Source organism: Platalea leucorodia (assembly GCF_965183815.1).
Source record: "Platalea leucorodia genome assembly, chromosome: 6".
Lineage (NCBI taxonomy): Eukaryota > Metazoa > Chordata > Aves > Pelecaniformes > Threskiornithidae > Platalea > Platalea leucorodia.
In genome coordinates, this window is record NC_138828.1 from 79,725,042 (window position 1) to 79,750,300 (window position 25,259).

A 25,259-nucleotide genomic window follows, 5' to 3' on the forward strand; every position below is an offset into this window, starting at 1 on the left:
ATCACCGCACACCCTCACACTCACAGCAGAAAGCCATCGTGGTGACACAGATGTGGGGATGGACTCTGGAACAGTTCTTATTGCCCTGGTTCTCCTTGCTCTTATTGCAGTCCATGAGCCGTCATGGGAACCAGTGCTTGCCCTTCTCACATCGTCCAGGCCCGAGAAGATCTGGCAGATTTTAAAGGATATTTGAAAAAACCCACATCCCTGCTGCCTTGGGATAATTATTTAGTACCAAGTTCTGACCTTCCTGAGTGTGCCAGAGTTTAGCCTTCCAACACACAGTAACCCCAGCATCCTTCACGTGGGTACTGGGACATGCACCAGGATCTTCCCCTCTCTACAAAAAACTGGATCAACAGGCAAGCAAAAGCCACAGTTTCTCCGAGGTGCAGGGTCATGGTTCATCACGTTAGACACGCGTCAGTCATCCCCAGCCAGAATGCACCCACCACGTCTCACAGGCCAACATAAACACCCCCCCCTCCAGAAAACCCCTAAAAGCATTGTTAATGCAGCCCTGCAGCTTTACCTGTTTAGCCTACTGGCTCTGCTCCCCTGGAAAAATATTTTTGCCTGAGGGGAGCATTTTGGACAGGTCGTTTTCTCTGCCTTATTTTTGCAACCCCCTGAAGCGGTGTCAGTAGTCAGAAGTCCACACAGAGATGAAGCCAAGGTTGGGGGGAACCTGGCTCCCTCTCCGGCCTGGGCAACATACCACATTCACCTTGATACCGGGGTTGATGCACACTGTGCCTGGACCGGAGGGAACTCGATCACCAGCAGTGCTGGTTGCAGCCCATCATCTTTCCTGCCGGCTGTGCTCCTGCTGGAGCAGCTCCTTCCTTGCAGCAGGCAATGCCGTAGGAGGGCCAGCAAACACTGACAGCATTAACTTGCCATTTCCCAGCTCCCCAAAATGATCCTTCTCCCTCAGAAGCCAAAAGCAGAGGACAGAGGAAGGAAGATTCCCATTTCCGTATAAAGCACTCCACATTTCAAGGAAACACCGAGACAAACAGAAAACAAGTCATGATACAGGGTGTGAAAGCTGGAATCTCCCAATGCAAAAGGGTCAGAGATGTGCTACCCTCTCACTGAGCTGAACTGAGAGCAAAAATCAGTGGGGAATAATTACTGCCAGTTCAGAACGGCCCAAACCACTTCTGGATGATAAGTTTCTACCAGGACAATATACACTTTTTCCAATGGGATCCACCAAGGGAGGACCCAGGATCCAAATCTGATTTTTCCAGTCTTCACGTTCGCTGGCCCCGGGCAATGCTACATTTTGCAGTGTGGACCCTGCTGCATTTTACATTCCTAAAGGGTCATTTTATAAATGTTCACGTAAATGCTCAGTCCTCCAAAGTACTGAGCCTTCCTGCTACAAGTGGGAATGGAAAGGACTTGCTGCCTGTGGTCACACTGTGGTATCCCACGAGCTCAGGTCATGCTCCTATAACAATTTTACTTATCGCATTTTTTTTCCAGGTTGGCTTCCTGCCCAGGTTAGCTCCCCAAAACACCCAACAGCAAGGTCAGAAGAGCTTCCACACTGGCACAAGGGAGTTACAAGCCTGGGAGCAGAGCAGGACAAGGACAGGATGGTGGTGGGGTCAAGTTCAGTCATCTTCAGCTGCCATGAGATCACACCTAAGAAGCATTTACTGCCAGGATCCAAGCGGCTGCGGTCAGGCAGAGGAAGGGGGGTCCTATTTGTGCCGCTAATGACCCAACTTAGCAGGACAGAAATCAAATGCTTGACCTTTCCCAGCATCATGTGAAGCAAATGCTCCATATGACGTGTCTCCTGCATTATCTACCAGGCACAGGTGCATGACTGCAATTAGAAATGACCGGCATTTCATACATAACAGCACCTTTCAACCCAACTCAGCCCATCCAAAAACACTTGGAGGCTCAGTTACCATCTTCTTCCCACCCAACCTCCCCAGCACCTTGCCAGCTCAGAAAACACCAAATAATTCCCCCTGAAGTCTCACAGCTATTACTTGGAAATTAAATTGGAAGCCACAACACCTCTCTGCACGCTAGTAGATCTCAAACATGGAGCTTGGTTTGTCCTGAGATCATTTCTCACCCCCACCCCTAATTCAACTTCCGTAGAGAACAATGCTGCTGGTTTGTGTCCACAACAGATTTATTCCCTCCTTCTAGCAGCTCACGCCGCCTGTACCTTCAAGGGGCAGTAGCTGCTTGAAGCAAATGGTTCCTTCTGGTTTCTGGGAATAAAAGGCTGCCCTCCATAATCAGGGTATTGTTCTCCCTAAATGGACCCAGACTCTGTAAACACGCTCCTCTGCACAGCACCGGGAGGGCGACTGCGAGCGTGTGTATACGTACATGCAGGGAATGTGTCTTGTTCTAAAAAAAAACCCAGTAAATTATGTTAATTCATTTCCTCTGCCTAAACAGTGGTAATAAACTTCGGGAAAGGAGGAGGAAAAAGTAAACAAGAGTCAATTACAAAAAGGTGAGGGGGAGAGGTAACCGAATAACTCCACCAAATGTCTCCTTTGGGAAAGGACATTCACGTTACAGCTTGGATGGGCTCCACGTAGCCCTCCTTCTGTCCTGCTGGAGGTATAAATGCAACCATAACAATTTCTTTTTTTTTTTTTTTTTTAATAAGGTTGCAGCCTGTTTTCATGAGTTCAATCTTGGGAGCTGGGAAGTGAGCCCCCACCGGTGCCCTGATCCACGGCGAGTACGACCCTGGGGGGCTTTGCTCCGCATGTGATGTGAGCGCTCCAGTGACTGAAGCCAATACGAATAGTCAGAGCCTATTTGTAATTTTCTAACAGGAAAATAATTCACTAAGCAAACTACCATGCTTTGACTCAAAACCCTGATTAGCACAGTTTGAAAACAGGGCAGCATACTGTTCTGGGAATTAACTTGCTTGACCCCTAGTCTATAATGGCACTCAAATAATCTGTGAGTCAGATGAAGTTGAAAAACTCTTGGAAGACCACACTGAAAGAATTTACTGGATTTATTGGATTTTCTAGGATAAAAGAAAAATAAGCCTCAAACTCCACTTAGCTAGTCTGTGGTCTTCAGAAAGACAAGCTTTTTCTCCTGATGCTACCTAGAAGAGGAAATGCTGCCTATGCTGAGCAGCACTTTTTAGGTCTCTCTCTTTTATATTTGTTTGTTTTTTTTTTTTTCTTCTTCACTGGAAATTCTCAATAAATAGTAATAATTATTATAAATATACAGGTCTCTTGCTGTGACTACTTTTGAGCAGCACCTTGCTGTTTTCTTCCTTGGGATCAGTGGTAAAACACGAGGAAAAGGGACAGATTCCCATCCCTGTGAATCTACATTCCTCTGCCCAACAGGAGTACTCACGGGGAGAAGAGCCCTGCATTGAACTTCAAAATAAATATCCTGAGGCTACTTTATCAGTTGCAAAGGTCTACTCTGGTGTTTCCAGTGAACTTCCAATGCCAGGATTAATCCTGTATCTAGCATTGTCACAAAATACTGCTTGAAATCCTCCAAATCCTCTAGCCTGCCCCTGTTTCAGCAAGCAGGGAATCAGGAAAAGCATTCTGCCTTAGTGATACAAGCAGGACCTTGCTCTGGTCTAGATAAAACACTGACCCATCCCTACCTTATGGTTTCTCCAGCCCCTGAGCAAAACGCTCTGACTAGCCTCTACCACTTCGTTGTGTCTCTCTGCATCCCAGAAACAACAGATGTGTGCCGAGAGCAGCGGCAAACATTTTCAGATAACAAATCTGAATTAGAAATCAACTGTCCAAAGCCAGTTCCCCAGCATATGCAAATATCTCCCTAATAGGTTTATGATTCCTTGTCAATCAAACCTGTCAAGGAAAAGTAAACACCTGTCCCGGCTATCATGAAGTTGAAAGCTCCACTCTCATTAGCCCTTAACGGAATTAACCCTGGCAATACTGCACTTCTGATTGGTTGTGAATACCAGGAGGAGGAAAGATACTCATCAGCTCTGATCTGTTAATCTAGTTTTATATTAACTATTGCAGATCACGATGAACCCTCCAATGGCTTGGTGCCACACTGTACAGAACTGAAACACAACCCGGTCTTACGAGGCCCCAGTTTCTCCTCTCTGGTAGGATCATAAATTTAAATCTTATTCACAGCTACTCAGCCACAACTCACTGAACCTAAAGGGACTATCACCTTTGTAATGGAGAGCAATATCCAACCCTGAATACTAAAATATGAAACAACTTATCAATCAGAGCACAAAGCCTGATCTCCATATGCTGGTGGAACTGGCAACTCTTCTCCCAGTTTCCCACTTTAAACTGCCCAAAAATACATTAAACACTTCCCAATATTACTTGTCTGGCTAAAGAGACACTGTGATAACACTACATTTTGGTGGCAAATCTGCAGAAGAACATGAAAGATTTTGATCCACCCAGAAGGTGAGTGAGATGGCTCATAGCGTCCTCTCTCAGAAAGGTATCCACACTCTGAAGGAGTTTTAGCCACCAGTTTTACACCAACTGGTTGATGCCAAACAAGCGTTCTTCCTTCCACAGAGAGCCTGCAGTAACACCTAGAGAGCTATTCCACAATGTCCAGAGGTTTACCCTGTTATTCATTAACCCTTCCATCCTTGACATGCAGTTCATATACCTGTAACTCGTCTGACACTTGTCATTGCTTAACCAGTGTTTACAGATCTGTTTAGGTGAGAACAACCACTGAGAAAAATAGCTTCCTCAATTACTCCAACTCACACAAATCTACTAGTCAAGAAGAAAAAGAAGGAAAATAAACCAGTTCACACTGCTCCAGTGTCTGCAACAGCCTAACTCCAGTAGTTTGGCTTGTTCAGCTTTGGCAGGCTGGTGGGGCTCAGTAACCGTCCCTTCTCCCTCCTTTGGCGTTGATTTGGTCTCACCCCATCCACTTCTGTCTAGAAAAAGGAAGTTAAATCCATACAAGGCAATAGTAAAATACTAGCTACCACAATGAAAACCCCCCTGTTACAATACAATGCTGCTACTCAGTCTCACATGTTGGGCAAAAGCCAGTTAAGCATCACACCTATACCTAATGACATGAGGGCACCTGGGAGGACACAGGTGAAGACAGAAATACAGCACAGATTTGGAAAAGCCGCGTCCCAACATCCTCTTCAGAGCAGACACGCTGCCCTCTCGAGATCTTCTCCCAAGGCTTGGCTGCACCAGGCCTCAAGTACACTAATCTGGCCTAAATTTTCTCTTGGAGTTTGGCTAATGCTTACCTTTCCCTCCATGTCTTCCTCCAGCTTCTTTCCTCTCCCAAATATCTTGTTCTGGGTAGAACTAGCAAGCCCACAATTGCCATGAAGAGTCTGCACAGCGCCGGTACCTCTTACAGTCATCAATTCACTGGGCATGTGCAAGCAAACCCAGCAAGGAGAATACGAATTTTAAAAAACGCCTATTGCAGAAATTAAGTCTGCATTTATGCATTTGTCTGCTGTTCCTGTGTTTTTATCTAACATGCACAAATACTGACAGCTCCTAAAATACCCACCAAAGTCAACACCACCCAAGTGGCATCTAGGGCATGACACCTCTTGCATTACTCCGCAATCACTTGACAGGATACCCAAGATTGTGCAAGTCTTTCATGAAATAAATTTACCAGACATAAAGAGAAATGATTTGGGGTCCCATCAAGCTAGAAGCCACTCGTAGAGAGGCTGAGAATAGAGGTGCAGTAGTCCTGAGAAACATTAACCTGCTCTGAGAAGCCTCTGTTCCCAATTTACATTTTTCTTCCCTTAGTGAAGCTCAAAATTAAGTTTGGTAGCCTGGAGTTATTGGCTGAATTTCTTCCTGAAAATTGGAGTGGTTGGGATGAAATAAAAACGTTAGGTTATTCGCAGCACTGCTGGATACCATGTTTCTACTGCGATACAATGGGGAGACTGTGTAATCAGGGCAACCAACCAAACTCCATGCAGCCCATGTTTATTTGACTCGGAAGGGGAAGAAAAAAAAAAAAAAAAAAAAAAAAGAGACGTGAATGGACTCAGCAGCAAACAGCATATAGTAACTTGTTAAATAACACTCAAGCCAGTCTTCAGCCCCTCCACACCTAGCAACACTGCCCATAGAATGGCACCCTTTCTTTGGGGATAAACCCCCGTGCGGCAACCCAAAGTTAAAGCAATAAATTTCCAAGTTGCTTTCAGCCCTGGCAGCACACGCTCCAGCCACCAGCCAGAGCTCGCAGCAAGCAGAAGCAATGTGTTTCTAGAATAAAAAAATTGAGTCCAAGCTGTCCAGTCAAGCAGGCGAACGGCAGGATCCAAAATACCACGCTTAGCCCACATTTCTTCTGCTGTTGTACGTGAGGGATGCACACAGAGGTCGATATCACAGATAATCTGTGTAAGTCATCCTTCAGGGATGGATCCAAAGCCCATGGGAGTGAGTAGGAGTCATGACACCAACACTCACAGGCTCTGAATCAGGTCCTAACCTGTTAAAACTGGCATGGGCTGCACCTGCGTATCTCATACAACATCAGGGCAGCAGGATCAGATTATTCAAGCTTACTTTTGGAAATATTTTTCTTTTACCTTAGTACCACAGCAGCTATGAATGAGCACCAAGCTCAATAGGCTTGCATCAGACAGAGGTCTTGCAACTTCTACGTTCACACTGGCTCTACTCTTAAAAAAAGACCCTTATATGACCAAAAATGTACCACCTTGGTGCAAAAGATTAGGACAGGTCAACACAGCCAAATATGTATGGAGGCATTATTATTAGAGAAAGGTCCAAGTCAAGGCTGATTACAGAAAACAAGAAAAGGAATAGAAATCCAAATTAAATGTTCAGAACAAGATCAAACGCATTTCAGCTTGAGCAGCCCACCAGAAAACACATGAAGAGGTCAGATGAAAGACAAACTCCTTGAAACAAAACAAAATGAGCAGGTTAATGAAAGAAAGGGGAGAAAAGAGCATTTTCACCGACTCCTGTAATGCTGGGATACATTTGCACGGACCCTTTGAGCAGCATGATTTTAGAAGTCACTGCAGACACAAGTAGGAGCTTCATGTCTCAGGAAAATCAGAAAGATGCACTGCTTCTACTCCCACTGAATAAATAAAGCTATGACTAAGGGCTGTTTTTTTAAAAAAAAAATTCAAACTAGGCACAAGACGACCTCTGCATTATCATTTGTCCCCTTCAGTGGAAATTTTTATCTCTCCCAATAATTAATCCAAAAAGGCACAGCCAGACAGTGACTCTCTCTACTGCATTCACGCTATTCCGTAACGAGTATTCTGCACCCAGATGTACGAGCGTCACTCGTGGTGAGACAGCCGCTCGAAAAGGAATTATCAGACGGGCCATTGGAAAAGATCAGCTCTATCAGCCAATTCATGCCAGATGACAAACTTTATCTTTAGTTAATAAATTAGTACCAATGGTCCCAAACCTTGAAAAGCAGGTTCCTACTTGCTAGCAAGTGTCACTTCTGCTTTTTTGTTTTTGAATGACTTTTTTTTCCTGAAAGAACCATTTTCCTATAATTTCTCAAGCACCACCTCATGGCACATGAAAGTTTCTTCTGTGGCTAAGAGTCATACTTTGGAGTCTAGCCTTTGCTGCGTACAAGTTCATCACAGAAAAGACGTATTTTAATTTGGTGCTTGCGTCTTTTAATGAAGGTCAAAGAAACATATGGACTTGGAAAACAAAGTTATAAAAACTTTAAGGAAAATCTAAATGTATTTGAGCAATTTGCCGAGTTTTGTAATATTCTTAATTAAAAAAAAATAAAATCAACCCTAATTTTCCAGTATGACACACGCTGTATTTTATGTTTAAACTCAGACACAATTTAAAGCAGCCAACAGCCTCAGAAGAAGGGAGGAACCAGGGTTTAAAAAAATAATCAGGATTTTCTTAGATCGTCATGTTGACTCTAGGTACAAGTCATGCTGACAGATTATTCAGGAGCAAGTTCCCCAAGAGCACAACCCAAAAAACGCCCCAAACTTAACCAGAAGATGTGCAGTGACTTACATAAAATCTGAAATCAGGCTGTTTGTTTGTTAGATTTGAACATGCTTCTCTTTCACAAGTGAGAAATTACCTAACCGTTATATCTGGTAACAACCATTCAACAAGAATAAAGGAGTAAACCAGAAGCCAACAACCACCTCTCTTATATTATCATTATTTATCTTTTCCACATTTACTACCGTTCACTCTTATAAACCCCAAAGTTACAGAATGGTAAATATGTTCACCAGAATGAAGAACTCATCTCCCAGGAAATAAAAGAAACCTTCTAGCGTCCTATTCCCTTTCCTCCAATATTCAGAGAAACAAAAATGGCACATAACATTATTTCTACACAAACCCGTTGAATTTTGAGGTGGCCCCATCAGCAAATTCCTTGTAAAGCAGGCATCAACCAGGTTTGCAAGCCAAGTGTCACATAGAGAAGTGCCAGAGCAGAAAGCAATTAAGGTCCCATTCTTCCCCTCCCTACGCAACACACAGAAAATGAAATCAACATCCAAACTAATTAGTTTCCGGCAGAATATCAGTTTACTCGCTAACAGGAGGGTTGTTACTGCTCTTACCAAAAACTTCTAAACATACCATACGAAATCTTGCTTAAGCCACGGGACCAAGCCAAGCACATCCCAATGTTACCATATACGGTCACCAACGCGAATACGATGGCAACTTGACAGATTTGGAACAAATATTGTGTTGTATGTCACTGAGATAACATAGGCAGGAAAATATCGGATTGTATTACCTGTATCCGACCGGAGGTGTGGAGTGGTAGGAGCTACATTGCTGCAGGACATAGTCACTAAAGGTTAGTGACCCAAGATGGCATTCGTCCCCGCGGAGGAGGGCCAGGGCAGGACGCTGAGGACTTTTATGCCCAGTATGGGGCTGCTTGGAGAGAACAGGAATGGAGTGACACAAGGGACGAGCCATCGGACCTGCACTGTTATCCCAGGTTCAGGGCTGACGCTATCCGGTGCAGCTGGCAACGCGGCTGAAGCTGCCACCCTGCACCTTGGCCGTCAGGCATAGTCCCTCTTAGAAAACCACAGCACGCAGGTTTTATTCTCAAAAAGTTGATTTTGTGCACACAGAAGTTCTCGTCTTCACTCACAAGGGAAAGAAGGGGTTTGGATATTTACCAAAATAGCTCCCGAGAAAGACTTTTTTGGTACAGGCTTCCTCCAGGAGATCCTTAGCCCAGAATAAGATTGGTCACTGGGGGAGTTATTCCAGATTAAGTTTTTTGGAAGGGTTATTCCAGTGCATTTGCAGGTGGAGACAAGCCCTTAGCCAAAGTCTTTAAATTTCGGCCCCGAAAGCATTGGTTCAAACTTAGCCAGAGCCACCTCATCCTTCATCCCTCCAGACACAGCGAGTTCTGCACCTGGACCTCTAAAATCAGACCTGTTCTCTGCTTTGTGTGGATACTTGGAATGTATTGCCTCTTTCTGAAGAGTTTATCTTGGTTTCCTAAGATATCCCCTTTTTCGCAGTGTTTTCTACATCAGCGATGTGACACATTGGGTCACAAGAAGGGACCGAGCCAGTAGGCACAGCTCCGAACCTGGAAAAATGCCCCTGTTTGCTGGGGGGAAAAAAAAAGTTGCTGCATTAGCCCAATCAGTCATCCCTGCGAGGCCCTTCACCTTAAAAGGCATCACCTAAATAAAGCTGTAAAAATAATACAACGTACCATTTAATGCAAGATTGCAGCTGAGCACTCAACTGTCAGGAAATATCAAAGCCGGAGCGCGTGGGCAACTTAACTCTGCCCCCTTGTGCAAATGCACTACGGCACAGCCCTTCCCCGAACACCGGCACGCAATCGCAATCAGCCAGCTCCAAATTAACATCCTAATTCCAGCATAAGCTACTTTTACCAAATACGAGTAGAAGCGAAGGACCAGCGCTTTCACAGAGAGCCTCCTCAGCCACCTTCCTCACTTGATTGCAAGCCAGCAAGCACCTATTTAACTTCTGACACCTCAGATTAGGAGGCATTGGCACACTTTGGGCCACACACATCTAATTTGCAATCAGGATACAGATATTAAACGCTGTTCAGCCAAAACAAAGAGCCCTTCTTCCTCTGGAGTAAAGCTTCGCGACCTCAGGCTGAGATTTGGCCAGAGGACTGTCTATAAAACCCGGGTGACTGAAACAGGTAACATTTATACATCTCCAGCGGCCGAACCCACCGTATGATACATTCGGAAAAAATCCGCAGGCACGTTGACAACTGGGCACGTTTTTCCGAGAATCTGAAATTATCCCAATGTAAGCATCTAATAATTGGGGATACTCGACAGCACAAATAAGGTTGCAACATGCTGGAGAGTGTCTCACCTCTGCTTACTTACGAGTCTGATCTTTCATCTGCGTCCTCCACTATCAAGAATACCCTCAACCTCAAGAGGGGCAAAGGAGGATTTAAATGTTAGGGTTTTGTCTGGGTTTTTTTACAGCAACGACACCTTTTTCTTCTTGACTTTCCCTCTCTTGGTATCAGCACATGAACAAATCACATTTTTCATGGGTTTGGCCCTGTTTTTTAAACTCTATTTCTACGTCATTTTAAATAACCAGGACCATCTCTCCATCCACTTGCAGGATGGATTTTTGCAGCTCTGAAAAGAGTTCACATAACCCAATTACCAATACGAGGCTATCAAAGTTATATTAAAAAGACCTTTCCGTGGGAAAAACGATGATGTCCTGAAATTACCGCTGTTAATTTTCTGTCGCTTCTTCACACGACAACAGCCCACAGCACTTCATTTTCCAGGAGCAATAAAAGAGTAGGAGCAAGACAAGTGCAAACCAAATTTAAACAGGGTCAGCCAGTAAAGCGGCCGATACTCGGCTCACAACAGAGACAAAAATCTTTTTGTCTTCTCCTGCCCACTTCAGATCTTTTCCGGAACTCCACCAACTTCTCAGGTCCATTGCAATAATATACATCCATGAGGTCATCTTAATTCATACACTGCTGCCCATTGCCTATAACTTAAACTGAGTCTCCATTGTAAACCTTGCCTGGAATTCAGACTTGCAGGACTTACAGCCTATATACTGTTTTCTTTTTCATTTAACTTCCAGCCGAATCATTTTATAGTGCTTTTGCCTCCATAAAATATTTGCTTGGGAGCCAATGCCAAGAAGGAAAAAAAAGCAACGCACTAACCAAACCTTGGGGTTTTAGAGTAACGCTTCCCCTCTCCTTTCCCACCCTCACCCCCAAGGTTTATTTTTGCCATGTTATGGCCCAAGCGAAGGGCAAGTTTAAACCTTTTAATTCGCGACTCCGTGGCACTGGGTGATTTAAAGGTCTTTCAACAATTCACGCAACTCTGATACTGTTGGGAATTGCAGCTGGAGCAATCTGCATCCTAAAGCCATAGCCCCATTCTCCTGGAACAATGCAGCCCCTCCTTTGTGGCCAGAGCCGGGGGAGCTGAAAGCATGGTTTCTCATTCAGGCTTTCCAGGGACAGCACCCACCAAGGTACGACACAGGCGAGAGCGGACGAAAAGCCACCGCTCCTTCCACTCTGACCCCAGAGCTTCGTTTAATGCACCTTCCCATAAAGAAACTTCTTTTTTTCCACCACCCCCCGCCCCGTCACTCCCAGGTCAACGTATTTCAATTTGCCTCTGGTAGGGGAACCTGTTTATTGAAATCTGATCAACTGCTGGAGCCCCAGCGTTAAAATACGCTCTCGCTGTTGGGAACTGTCATTTGTCTGTCACCGAGGAAGTTAATGGATGTGTTTGTTTAGTTTGCTAGTGGGAATATACAGGGCAGAGGCTGGAGGGATTACAGGAGAGGAGAGGTATTTCTGATCCACAGAGGAATGCAGTTGCTTTTCTTTAAAATTGTCTGTGTATTTTCACACATGCACAAGAAAAGCCCCTGGAAGTTCACCTGCACCTAAGAGACCTCACCAAACCCGGAGCGACCGCGCTCCATCCAAACCGATGGCCCCGAAACACGCAGGTAAGGAGGCACCACGCGTGGGCACGAGCCTGCCCACAGATAAGCAACGTGCAGGGGACAAGTCCACGCCGACAGCAACTCCCTTACGGCGTCCCTGCGAGGGCACCGCGGGTGTTTGCGGAGCAAGAGCCCAGCAGAGCAGAGGGAAGGGTGCGAGTCGCAGAGCGTTTGCAGCAAGCGCCGTCTCCTTACCTCTCGCCGAGTCCGAAAATGCGATTATCCCGGCAAAAAGGAGCGCGAGCTGCAATTCCATTTTGAAAACCAGATCCCTCCGTATCATACAGGCTACCGTCCTCTCAGACCTGGAGGCAGGAAAAAGGAGAGCAAAATAATTGCTGGGGGAAAAAAACTCAAACAACCCACAACTTTGCAGAGTTTTAAAACCTATTGCAAAGACTTCAGAGCAGAAACAGCAAATGAAAGAGCAACGTACTTGTAATTCATTCCTTGGCGCTCAGCAAGTAAAACTTTGCCCTCCTCTCCGCTTTAGCCTGATATAAATCAAGAACCCACTGAGGCCAGTAAGCTCCTCTAAGTTTACAGTTAATGCATAATTCTTTGGTATCCTGTACAGAACCAGTCTGGAAGGCAAACAGAACGCTAGCAAGTGGCCGTAAAACAAGATTTCAGGTTAACAATTTGCGGAGGGACTTGGGGAAGGGGGAGGAGGAATGTTACCTCTCCCATCAGCAGCCCAGAAAACTTTGTGTTGCTGCTTCAGTGCCCCTCAGACAGGCTGGGCTCCGGGTGCGCGCCTTCCTCCACTCCGCCACTTCTCTGAACAGCACTGATTTTTCTTTCCTCTCCCCCCCCCCCCCAAGCCCCACTTGTTCCCCTGTGCTCCAGAGGTGCGTCCCGAAGCAAAACCGCACTTAATTATCCAGATTCTCGACGATGCCTTCGCTCTGATACGCAAACGCGGGCTAGATCAGGTTTGCATTAATTACACCCTGTTCCCCTGCTAAAACTCTCACTCTCTAAACACTGTCTGAATTCCTCACCCTTGTAAACTCCCCGGTTTAAACACTCCGTGCCCCCAGGACACACAACAACCCGTGTACAGCATCCAGCAAAGCAAATACGGACGCTTTGCCATTAGCTTCCCAATTTGCGGCGGGGAGCTGGTACGGAGGGAGGGAGGGAGGGCGGTGGGCGGCCGGGGGGGCCGGGCAGGCGGAGTGGGCTCCCCCGGGGCAGGACCCGGGGCCCCGCGGGGCGCAGCGCGGCTCAGCCCGGCGGCGGCCGGTACCGGCAGCCGGGAATTGGGGTCGGGGAAGGGAGGCTGGAGGCGGGGGGGGTGGGGACGGGGGGCACCCGGCGCGATGCCACCTGGTGCTGCCCCCCGCTTCGGGACAACCCCCGGCGGCTGCCAGCTGGGTGTTAGTGTCTCCCCCACCCAACGCCGACCCAGGCGGGGGTCTCCCGGCCGGGGGTGGTGGCGTGGAGGGGGGGGGCACTTACCTTGGCCGCTGCCGGGGCTCTAGCACCGTGCGCTGGCGCCCATCCCCGCCGCTCGCCGCCTCATGCCCTCCGCGGCCACGGCGCCCGGCGGGGCCCTCCGCCGCCGGCCTCTACCTCATCCCCCCCCGGGGGCGGGTGGGGGCTGCCCGCTGCCTTGGGGGGTGCCCTCCCCACGGAGCGGCTCTCCCCCTTCACCACCGGCTTTTTACCACCCCCCCTGCGCCCCAGGGGCGATTTTTCCCACTAGGGAGCCACGGGCGAGGAGCTAAGGAAAAGGGGGGGCGGAAAAAAAAAAAAAAAACAACTTGTAAATTATTTTTCCTGCTTTCCGGGTCGGGCTGAGCGTGTGTGTGCGGGGAGGGACAGCGGGGAACCTGACAGATCCGCCGGGGCTCCGCAGCCGCGGGATGCCCGGTGATGCCGTCCCGCGGCTCGCCCAGCCGGAATCCCGTTTAAGGAGCGAGGGGAGGAGGGGAAAGGGGCTGGGGAAGGGGGGGGAGGGGGGGGGGGGAGAGCCGGGGCGAGAGAAACAAGCGATAAAGCAACTTTCCCTGCAGGGCTTTGTGGCTGTGGGGGCAGAGCCGCCGCGGAGGGCGGTGCGGTGCCGCCCCGCTCCAAACTTCGCACCAATCCCCGGGCGCCCCCGCCCTCCCCGCCGGCCCGCTCCGCGCCGCCGCTCCCCTTAACCCTTTGCGGGAGCGGCGGAGGGGGGGGCGGCCGGTGGCCCGCCGAGCTCCCCGAGCGCACCGGAGCGGCGGAGCCCGCCCCGCGGACCCCCGGTCCCCTTTGCACCCCACGGCGGTGGAGCCCCGGAGGGCTCCGCACCCCGCCCCGCCACCCCTCCGGAGCCCGGCAGCCCCCCGGGGCAGCGGGGCCGGCCCTGTGCCCCAGAGCATCCCCCCACGCACCCTCCGCAGCCCACGTAGCCCCCATAAACCCAGCGGCGGCGGAGAAGCCGCAGCCCCTCCGTGCACCCCGCAGCCCCCCCATGCACCCCGCAACCCGTCCCTGCCAAACCAGCCCTCTGCCCGCGGCAAGGAGAGCCCCCGGCCGGGGAAGCCCACCGCGGAGGCAGCGGCTGGGGTCGGCTACGCCGTTTTGATCTCTCGGCTTGGATGCAAATCATGCCAGAAAGAGACTGGACTGAACTAAGCTAAACCAACTGGAAAATAAACCGTGGAGATGCCTGTTCCTTAGATTAACTGTTACAATTATTTATTATTTACTCTCAAACAGGACTCGGCTGACGCATCCGCTCTTACAGCAAATTACTCTCCGCGCAGGATAAAAATCAACCTGGCAGAATTCACCAAATAGACTAAACAAACGAGAAGGAAAAAAGCTGCCTCAATAGCTATACTTTTATATCTGGAAAGAAACATTGTTACTGTCGATGTTATTGTTTATTAGCTCTCTTATTTGATACGCTCCGGCATAAAGGCCTCCTTGAAAATGACGCTGTCTCAATGCTAATTCAATGCGATAGGCACCAGGAGAACCCCTAAACCCAAGCTACAACTAGTTTGAACATTCGTCTTATCTATTTTGTTAGGATTATGAAATCACACCCTCTATTATTATTATTATTACTAAATATTTTCACTCAGTGGTTCCTGACAGCATTGAATCTTAATAGACAAAACCAATGTGAAAAACATTCAAGACTAAACATATAAACTCCCTGAACCAGAAACAAACAAAGCGGCTGACGATACTGTTTTTATATTTTACATATTTATATCATCATTTTTATTATTAAAGTTCATTCATCTGAGAAATCCCAGATGGACTACTCCTCCTATCAGGCAATAACTTCAGCCTCATTGACTTCAAAGACAGTGTTGACTGAAGCAAACCTTCAGGACTTGACCTACGTGGTCGTATTCATGCCATGGATTCTGATAAAATCACTCCAACTTGCACCAGAATGAGAGCTCAACCGCACGCTACGTCTCAAGGGATGATGTGTAAAACGCCTCTTTGCAACGTTTCCCAGCCATTTCAGCACAAAGGAGTCAAGGTCTTTGTCCCAAGGACATCGCCATCCAAGTGATCCAACCCCAAAACTATTTACACAACCTTCTGTTCCCGCGCAGACTGAAGTCCTGGCTCAGCCTCAGCTCAGTTCTGGCGCAGATGTGGGACGCAGGCTCATCATGGGTGGGTTTCCCACCAGGTTAGAGGCACCTGACTGAAGAGCTCCTACTCCTCATCTTGTTTTTCTGGGTCATGCACTGAGACCGAGGTTTAATTCCCAAATACACCATGGCTTTCTCATCACAGACTGTCTAGAGACTTGGGTGAATTCTGTCTGGGCCTGAATCAGCTCCGGTCTGGAAGAAGAGACCTTCTTCCAACCCGGGCTGTGCCCAAGCCCAGCGTCAAGCATCCAGCTCAGGTGGGACATAGCAGATAAAAATCTCTGATGGATCCACTCCTTCCATCCTCACTTCCTTATTGGAAAACCCCACGTGTGCCTTTGTAGGCTCCAACATCTCCCGGACTGTGGGCATTTCTCCTCCCAATACACATGTAAAGCAGCAAAATCCCTCCCTTAGCCTTTCACCACGGGGAAGTTCTGGGAGATGGAGGATTACAGAGGCGGTACACGAGATTTTGAAGAGCACCCAGGTGCCCAAACACCTTCAGATCCCCCTTAAGCCTCTGTCTTTAGGCATCGAGAAGCTTTTTAAGAATCTGACCCCAAGTGATGTTGCGAAGGGATTACATGGGGCAGGGAAAGGAGCCCACAGCTTCCATACCCCAGGCTAAAATAACCGGAAAATAACCCCTACTAACTCCAAAATGTCAGCACAATTATTATTTTTTTGCAGGGGCTCGGGAGTGCCTGAAAGACAGTCTGAAACCATGCTGTAGACTTCATCCATCTCATTCCCAACACCGCAGTGGAGGAATAAATGTAAAACATTGATACAACCAAAATAATTAATATTCCTGAAACAGCTCCTGGTTTATCAGAAACAAAATCTCATGCTGTTTTCCCAACACTTCTACCTAAATAAGGAAACATGCAGCGCTGTGTTTTTTCTGGGCTGGCTGTAATTTGCAGTATGATTGAGTAGTCTGAAAGTCAACAGCCCCAGTTTGGTCCTGCACCCCACGGTCCTGAGACAAGGCTGTGGGAAAACAGTTTTCTGGAGCTGACAAACAAAACTGAATGCTAAGCAACGAAGTACGTGCCTTGGTGTGCCCTGAGAAGCAGCCTAACAGTCCATTTGTATCCCAGTTGTCCCCAAAACCCTGTTTCCAGACCATGGCTTTCCAAATTTTGCATAGCTGTGACGGACTAGTGAACGTCCATCCCCAGAACGACTTTCCTCACGTCTCCGAAACCATGGCTTGGCCTTTTTCCAGCTTTCTTACCTCTTTTCTCCCAGGCGCTGCTCACCTCCATCATAACAGAACTCCATTTTTCCCCATTTTCTCCCTTCCACCTTGGTCGTTTTGCCTTTTCTTTTCCCCTACAGATAATTCGGGAGACACAGCACCTCCAGGCTGTAATTCCTAACCTGCTTCAATGATTTTCTCAAACTGCAGGTGGTAGCCACACAGTTGAATTTCCCCATCACACTGAGCACCCCAGGAGCCTGGGGCCATCCAAGCAGCTTGGGCTGGCAACGGTGCCTTGCAGGAGCACGAGGCCCCATGGCACGGGTCCACAGGGACATGCCACCGGGGCGGAGGGTGTGCGGGACCGGGCGGCTGGGCGCAGCTGACGGAGCACGTGAAGGTGATGGAAGGGCACGGCCAGGATTAGGCGCATTCCCTCCGTCCGCTGCCCCGTTTGTGCAGCCATCCTCGGGTTACCGGGGGGAGCAGCCGCGTGGGGTCAGCCCGAGCATCCGTCTAGGATTCCTGGCTGAGGGGATCGCTCTAGACCCAGGGAAAGGTAAGTAATGTGATTAATGGGGCAGATTGCCCTGGGTGGATCAGTTCTCATAAAGCACTTGGTGTGTGACAAGAAAGCACAGAAAATGTCACAACCAGGCAGACAAGGAGCACAACACGCACCTTTCCATTTGCACACCACCAGGGTCACGGTGCTGATCTGTTTGGGTCTGTAGCTAAGGCTAAAACTGTGTTTTTCAGACAAAGCGGTGTTTTGTGACAGCCCAGTCACCATCTCCCCTACCTGTGGTAACTGAGACCTAGCTGTAATCTAGGTAATATTCAAAGAGGAGGTATGGGCAGATGGAAAGATGAACCAGGATGGTACGGTCCTGAAATCTGTATTTTTTTCTTCATAAAAAATGACATTTCTTCTCCCCACATATACACCTATTCCCTTAGACTATGCTTTGCTCTAAGCAGTGTTGCTAAGAAACAAATGGTTCATCATATGCATAATGTTAACTTTTATACATGAAGCATGAATGCCATTGTCAGGCAGAGAAGAAAAGATGGTAACAGGGTTAAATGCCCTGTCAACCAAACCTTGGGTCCTGTGAGGGATGCTGGGAGGTCCTGCTGCCCCATGGCCCTTGCATTGGGGCTTTCGAGGCTTTCTGCAGGCACAAATGATCCCTCTGCTACCTTGTGGTCTCTCTCTTGGTCTGAAGCACCACCAGGAGAGGGTTCCCAGCCTTTCCCCTGAGGACTGGTCGCACACGCTGCCCAGTCTCACTGTGCCTGGAGAATGTGCTTGGATTTCTCATTGATGCTAAATTTGCACATGACGGCATCTGCAGGAAATGCTTTCCACCATCCCCAGTTGGCCGGGAGACCCTATCTCTCTTGGCCAGGTTAGGCACGCTGTGTCAGCGCTCCCTGGCACTAGGGAAACGTGACAGCCCTCAGCAGGGTACGGGCAGCGTTTGGGGAACGCCAGCCAGCCCAGCCCAGGAGGATGCATCTTGTCGGCAGTGTGAGTCCCTCATGCTGCCTTTCCAGGGGCTGCCAAATGAAGTTCAAGGTCTCCGGTGGCTAGGACACACTGCTCAGCAGCTTAGTTCAGGTCTCAAAGATGGCTCATAGCAGAGGACAACTCCTCTCTCCAGGCTAAGCTGAACTCTCCTCCCGAAGGCAAAGCTCGCTTGTGCGGGAGAGCCAGAACATCCCAGGGTAGCCCCGGGAAGTACAGACCCATATCCCCTGGGTGACAGCTTCAAACAGCCTTCCCTGCTCCAAAAGTGTGTGTAAGAAGGTCCTAATGTAATAAAACACTACAATCCATGCAACGTTCTCCTTCCTTGTAGGAAAGGTATGCGCAAGGAAGAGTTTTAGATCAAGCAATACAGATGGAAGGACACAGAGAAGGTTTTGGGTGCACAAGTCCCAGACCTCGTCTGCTTTTTCTCTGACTTCTCTCAGTAGATCTAAGAAAAGATATTACCTCTCAGACCAGGTTGCCATTTGTTTGAGAGAGCTATACTCCTTCTGCTTTCTTTAATTGTATCTCACTCTTCTTTCTCACATCACCTCAAGCAATTTGCTTATGCTCTGTACTTTTTTCCACTCTTAAATGTTTTCAGGCAGTTCCCTTACTCAGAGTTTGCTCAAACTACAAGTAGTTAAAGTTTCCAAATGTTCCCCATAAACACATCCCTCCTCAGGCCCCTTATCCTTTATATCACTCAACACTGGTTTCTTGGAGTCAGTCTGACACTGATGTATGAAGGATTTGATTTTGCTTTCCTTTTATATCTGGCGAGTACAAGAATAATCCCACTGGAGCCATTGGAATCGTTGTAAGTGAGAAAAAAACCTGATCAAGCCAACAGACTCATCTGTGCAGCAACTATTCAGTCCAGGTAGTCTGAGCTGAAGACTCTGAATATGCATCCCCGAATCTAAATATCTCATTTGGGGAGGCGACCACAGTTTGGAAGGCCTAAATCTCCTCTCACTGCTCCCTGACATCATCCTCCTGTGCAAGGAAGTTTGTTTGTACACATCAATGCTGGGTTTAGCAAACAGATGTAGCAAACATGAAAGGAGAGGTGCACAATATTACCAGGGAAAAAAAAAAAAAGCCTAAGATCAACAAACAAGAGTGAAAAACAGAAATGTCAAGTATTAATTGCTGCACAGACATGAGGAATGTTAAGGGAAACTGTTTGGGGATTTATGTTCAAAAAAATAAGACAACTTCCCAAACTATTTCCTTTCATATCTCCCAGCATTTTCCATGAATTCCATGTGCATGTGTGGTGCTCTCTGATAACATACAAATCTGCATGCATAAACTGTTTGGAAATGTTTGTACAGTTTCATCCAAAAATATGACTATATGTTTGTGTTTTAATTGTCAGCAATAGGATATTAGGCAATAGCCACATGCATCATGTCAGGGGCACTGGCTAAGTTTAGGTGGTACTAGCACAACCTCTCCCTTTCTGCTGGATCTCCATAACGAAGAGAAACCAGATTATCATCTGAAGGAAGAACCTGTAATCAAGCAGGGTGCAAGCAAGAGCACAGCCCCTGCTCTCAGTGACGAGGGTGCTGGTCCAGACATACCCACTGAAACCAATAAAGCCATTTCAGATTCGTAGGGGTGTAAGCAGGAGCAGAAATTTGCTGATTTCCAGGTCAGGCATCAGAGTTTTTGCAACTCTTTGGGAAAAAATAAAGCCTTTTGGGGGGGTGGGGGAGGATGACACTTTGCTTTCAATCAGTGTTGTTTGAAATGTCTTTCATCTATTAACATTCTTGCTGAAGCCGAACATTAGTTCCAGTTTATCAGAAATATAATGCAGCTGCATTTTCTGGATGGGAACACCACCAAAAATATGTTAACTATATAGTTGACAGCTATGCCTTGTTTACTCTTATGTGTAAAACCATACGGAAACAATCCTCGTAGGAAATCTCTTTTCTTTTTCTCTATCTGTATACAAATAAAAATAACGGGAGAGGCTGGAATGCCGAGAAGTGGGGTGGGAGGACTTTGCTGCCCTCTCCCCAGAAGGCAGCAGGATCGGGTCAGCCAGCAGTGGGTGAGGATTTGTCTCCCAAGTGTGGTGGAGGGAGCTCAGCACCACGCTGTGCCTTTGCAGAGGAGCGCTGGGTGCTGAGGAGTCTCTTGCTCCATTCTGCCTGGGCTGGCAGGAGCTTCGTTTTGCCCAGGGTTTGCCGAGAAACTCTCCTTGATTCCCTCAACTGCAGAACCAGTCAGGTCGGGCTGCTCTGGTACAGCAGTAGGGTTTGCAGGGAAGATGCATCCATCCCCTCAATGCTTTCCCTCTAGGACATTTCTCTTGGAGATGCATTTTTCCTGAAGCAAATGCCACAGGCAGGGTGCTGGCTTGTGCACGACTCCTAGCCCATGCAACCGCCGCTCCACAATGGCTCAGAGGAAACGGCCTCAAGCTGCGCCAGGGCAGGTTTAGGTTGGATATTAGGAAAAATTTCTTCACTGAAAGGGCTGTCAGGCCCTGGCACAGGCTGCCCAGGGAAGTGGTTGAGTCCCCATCCCTGGAGGTATTTAAAAGAAGGGTAGAGATGGTGCTCAGGGACATGGTTTAGCGCTGGACTTGGCAGTGCTGGGTTAACGGTTGGACTTGATGATCTTAAAGGTCTTTTCCAACCTAAACGATTCTATGATTCTATGAAATCGGCTAGCTCCAGAGGTGGGTTCCCATAGGCACAGGGCATGGGGACTGCAATGAGGGAGGTAGCTCTGGAGATGCTTCCCCTGAGCGCGAGGACCTCTCAGACCTTCAGCTGGTCAAATGTTCATCCAACTCTCCTTGTCCTGGTGCCGTGTCCACGGCTTCATCCAGCAGCACTGGCAGGGAGGCTGCGGGCACAGGGCAAAGCTGGAGAGGAGGCCACTCACACCAGGAGGACAAATCCTGATGGACCTGAGGAGCGCTGCCCACTTGCCCACAGCCCAGTGAAGATGGCTGCAAAATCCACCAGGATGTGACACACCAGAAACTACATGGCAGAGCCTCCATCCCACCCTCCCCAGGCACAGGCAGGTTTAAATATTAACCACACCAGCTCTGCTTAGGCTAGGGCACTGCACAACAGCCCCTTGAGTTGGGCAGCCGCCCCCACAGCCATCCCCACGTGAAGGGAAGAGCAAAGAGCATGCTAAGGATCCTTGGAAATATGCAAGAACCTGCCAACATTTGCTGCCAAACACTTATCTTTAGACGAAGATAAATCTGTAGCTTACTTAACCCAGCCTTTTTGAAACTCACACCTCCAGGTTTCCAAAATAACAGGAGCAGACTAGGGCTGGCTGGTGTCCTGGTGAGCAGCAGATATATACAGGGCAGCTAGAAGGTGACAACGTATCTCCCTAGAAAAATGGCTGGAGAGTAAATCATATATCATAGAAATAAATAAGAACTTAACCTCCATGGGCCAGAGAACTTACCTTCTCGTGTTTCTGTAAAGTGCAGGTGTCTGTTTACCTAAGAGAGCGATTAAGATATAATGTTAATCACGAAGAACAAAAAAATCTGCTACTCCAAAAGAATAATGAGGAACATAAAAATCTTGCCGCGCAAGGCAGATGTAACGCGATAGTGAAAGAGCAGAAATGTGCCATAAATACATAAGAGGGTGTCCTCGGCCGTCGCATGGTTCGTAACCCAAGGCCAGAGGGAAGAAAGATGCCGGCGATACAAGGTGCAGCCCCCACCGCAGTGCTGGCTCTGAGCCCCAGGGTCTGCTCACTGAGGTGCTTTTATTCATGTTATACATGACCGTGAGTTCAAACAGATGAATGTCAGCCCAGGGTTTTGGTGTGGCGCTGGGCGACGAGTGTGAATTTGGGACCTGCCTCCTCTAAGAGGTCCCACGTCCGACTGACCAGGCACTACCCATTTACCAGGGCTTCTGTCAAACCTCAGGCTTCCTGCAAAAACGAGCCAGACTCCACCCTCATTTTCAGGTCATTTGCTTAGTCTTTGCAGGGATAGGTGCTGCAAAACCATTGCAAATACTGACTGGGAATAGCAATTCCCTTTTTAGCTATAAAACTCACCAGTCCCAGTAAATACTTTTTTTTTTTTTTAATACTAGAGTTATTATCTGACAAGAATATAGCCCCTTCCCCTGCCACCCGTGACCCAGGCTGAACCTGTTTGGCCTGTGTTATTGTGCTAGTGTAATTCAGTGGAAAAGAGATTGGATTAAACAGGCAGCTCTGGAGGAGTAAATAAAAGGAACATGCTTTAAAGAGTAAATAGACAAGTCTGGGTATAATGGAATAACTCCTGGTGGTGCTAAATCAAAGAGAAAAAAATGCCCTCACTAAAATCTGAACATGGGTGTTTGTCTCTGCAAGAAAGAGCCCAACAAAACCCAGAGGGGAGCAGAGCATGCTTTGGGGGTGTCCACAAATCCACACTAGAAACAGTACCCAAAAAAAAGGAAAGTATAAAGGAAAAAAAATGAGGCAAGGTCTCTGTAACAGCCAGGCTTGCGCTGGGGAAGAAGCTCAATTTCTGAATGATCTGCGCAGATTTCCTAAGAGGAGTGCCGTGAAAGCCGGGTTACCTCTGGGTAATTCCTCACTGATTCCAGACTACATCTGTTTAGCAGCGGAAATATTATTTTTTTCCTCACTGCCAGCCCTGCAACTCAACCTGGACTGGCGGGTCAAGTCCTCGGCTTCACCTCTCCTTTTCCTTTTATGCTGTTCCAGCGAAGTCCAGAGCATGTTTGAATGCAGTAATGGGATTTTCTTAGCACGGGGGATCCTGCAAGAGTAGCCAGCAGCTCCTGTCCGGGCCAGCAGCACGATGTCCCGGGGCAGGGGAGGACTGGGAGGATGTGATGCTCCCTGGCAGCCTCAGCATGCAGATTCCCACTTTGGGAATGGTTAGCTGGTGGCTTAAATCAGCCCAGCTGTAAAGTCAATTGATCTGTCTTCCTCCACAGGCTGTTCTACCCCCAGCAAAAAGTTGAGAAGCAGACGATACAAAGCTCACGGCATTCCTCCCTTGCTCACCAGTGCTTTGCACCCCCAGGAGCCCTGCAAGAGAAACGGGGCACTCATCTCTCTGGGACAAAAACAAAACACAAAGGTTTTTTTGCAAGCCCATGCTCTGACTCTGGTTGTGTTCACACCTGTATAATCCAAGGTGGATCCTGGTCTATCTCCACCCGTCTGCTGCGTTGGCCGCAGAGAGTAGGGGAAAAGACTTTAACATCAACTCTCATCTGCATATATGAGTGGTAAATATCCAAGTGCGGTAAAGCATATGTGGAGTCGCTTTTCAGAGCTGACATATTCATTTTCATGCAATGGCATCAGAAAAATTACATTGTGAATGACTCAGGGACATTTGTTTCCCATCAGCTGCAGAGGAAATTCTCTGTGCTTGCAAGGTGTGAGCGTCCTTCCCATGGGAAAATGGGACAGTGAATCTGGGAGCCAAAAATGAAATTCTCTTTTTTTCCTCATTTCTACAGTGATTCCAGTGTCAGAGCTTTAATGAAGAGTTTTGACAATATATAAGATACTGTTATATGTTGGCTCAGCTTTATGGATGTATTACCTCTTCTCTGCTAACAAGGGAATAGGGATCATCATTTCAGTTGAAAACAGACATACAAGTGCAGAAAGACTAAATACATGCAATTTTATACAGTCATTTTCCTAACCAGACCCCAAATGTCTTCTTCATAAATCATTTGCTAATATGAAAAGGATAAGAACTTTTGAGTATTTTGGGGTCCTGATGTGACCATTAATTGAGATAGATACCCAGATTACAGACACAACCACCCCTACTTAAGCATAGCACTTGAAGTGAATAAATGGAGAGAAGGAATTATACATATTGTAAAGTTATACGGTGCAAAAGAATTCTTCAAGGAATACCACATCCTGAGCCTTAGACAAGGAAATCCAGGCCAGGCATTGTGGAAAAAATTCATACATTTCAAGGCCAGGCAGAATTATGAGGATGATCAATCTGAATAATCCAAAGTGCATAAATTCAGCTGTATTTTCCAATGAAGTGGAGTAAGTGTGAGTGTCGTGTAATCCAGCACCGAGGTGCGGGACTTGGGTTACAGACACCGAAGTCATCGGCATGAAAGGCTCACCAGGGCTTCACTTCAGAAAAGATTCAAAAACAAAAAGAGAATTAAAACTGCAGGTCAGCATTTCCAAATCACTGACCGTGACGCAAATCCCAGTGCACAGGGCAGATGGGCATTAGTGGAGGGCAATGGTCCGTGGTCTTCTGAAGATACAACCCAAGAAGGCTAATATGGCATGTGCAAGAACATCTTAGTTATTAGTAGCTACTTTTTGCACAGCTCTCAGAGGTGTGCTGGGGCTAAATAGTTAAAACATGTTTATTGGATCTGAATAAGTCACCCTTGTGGGTGACTCCAAAGTGACAGAAAACTCAAACTGGAGTGAGGTTAGCCTAGTGCCATTTCTGACAAGTCCCTTTGAAAGCAGAGTTGCAGTTTATTACATTAATGAACTCGGACAGAGTGGTCCTCCAGCCTCCTCCAGTGGTCCTGGAAATGCGTATTTTATTCTTAGGCTAAGACTTTTGCCATCTCCTAAAGGCTTTTGAGCTTTTCTCTTGATCTTCCCCACCCAGGGATGAGAATATGCAAATCGGCCTTGCCTCTTTTCATCCGTCTGATGTTGGCACTCCAAGAAACTGATACCTTCCTATATTCAATTCTTGGCAGGTTGGTTTGCTACTTGTGTTTTTGTGTTTCCTTCAGGAAGCGGAATAAGAATGTAAGTCACATTTAGCACAGGCACAATCCTGCAAG

At 47.6% G+C, this 25,259-nt stretch overlaps 1 protein-coding gene across 1 annotated transcript in view; it reads right to left on the minus strand.

Moving 5' to 3' along the window:
- Positions 1-13,620, minus strand: part of FGFRL1 (fibroblast growth factor receptor like 1) — a 179,037-nt gene extending 165,417 nt beyond the window's left edge. Inside the window, exons 1-2 of the mRNA XM_082315588.1 lie at positions 13,533-13,620; positions 12,264-12,373 (exon numbers count right to left, since the gene is read on the minus strand). Of these exons, the coding sequence (XP_082171714.1) occupies positions 12,264-12,351 (88 nt within the window). The 5' untranslated portion in view covers positions 12,352-12,373; positions 13,533-13,620. The remainder of the gene's footprint in view (positions 1-12,263; positions 12,374-13,532) is intronic.
- Positions 13,621-25,259: the final 11,639 nt, after the last annotated feature.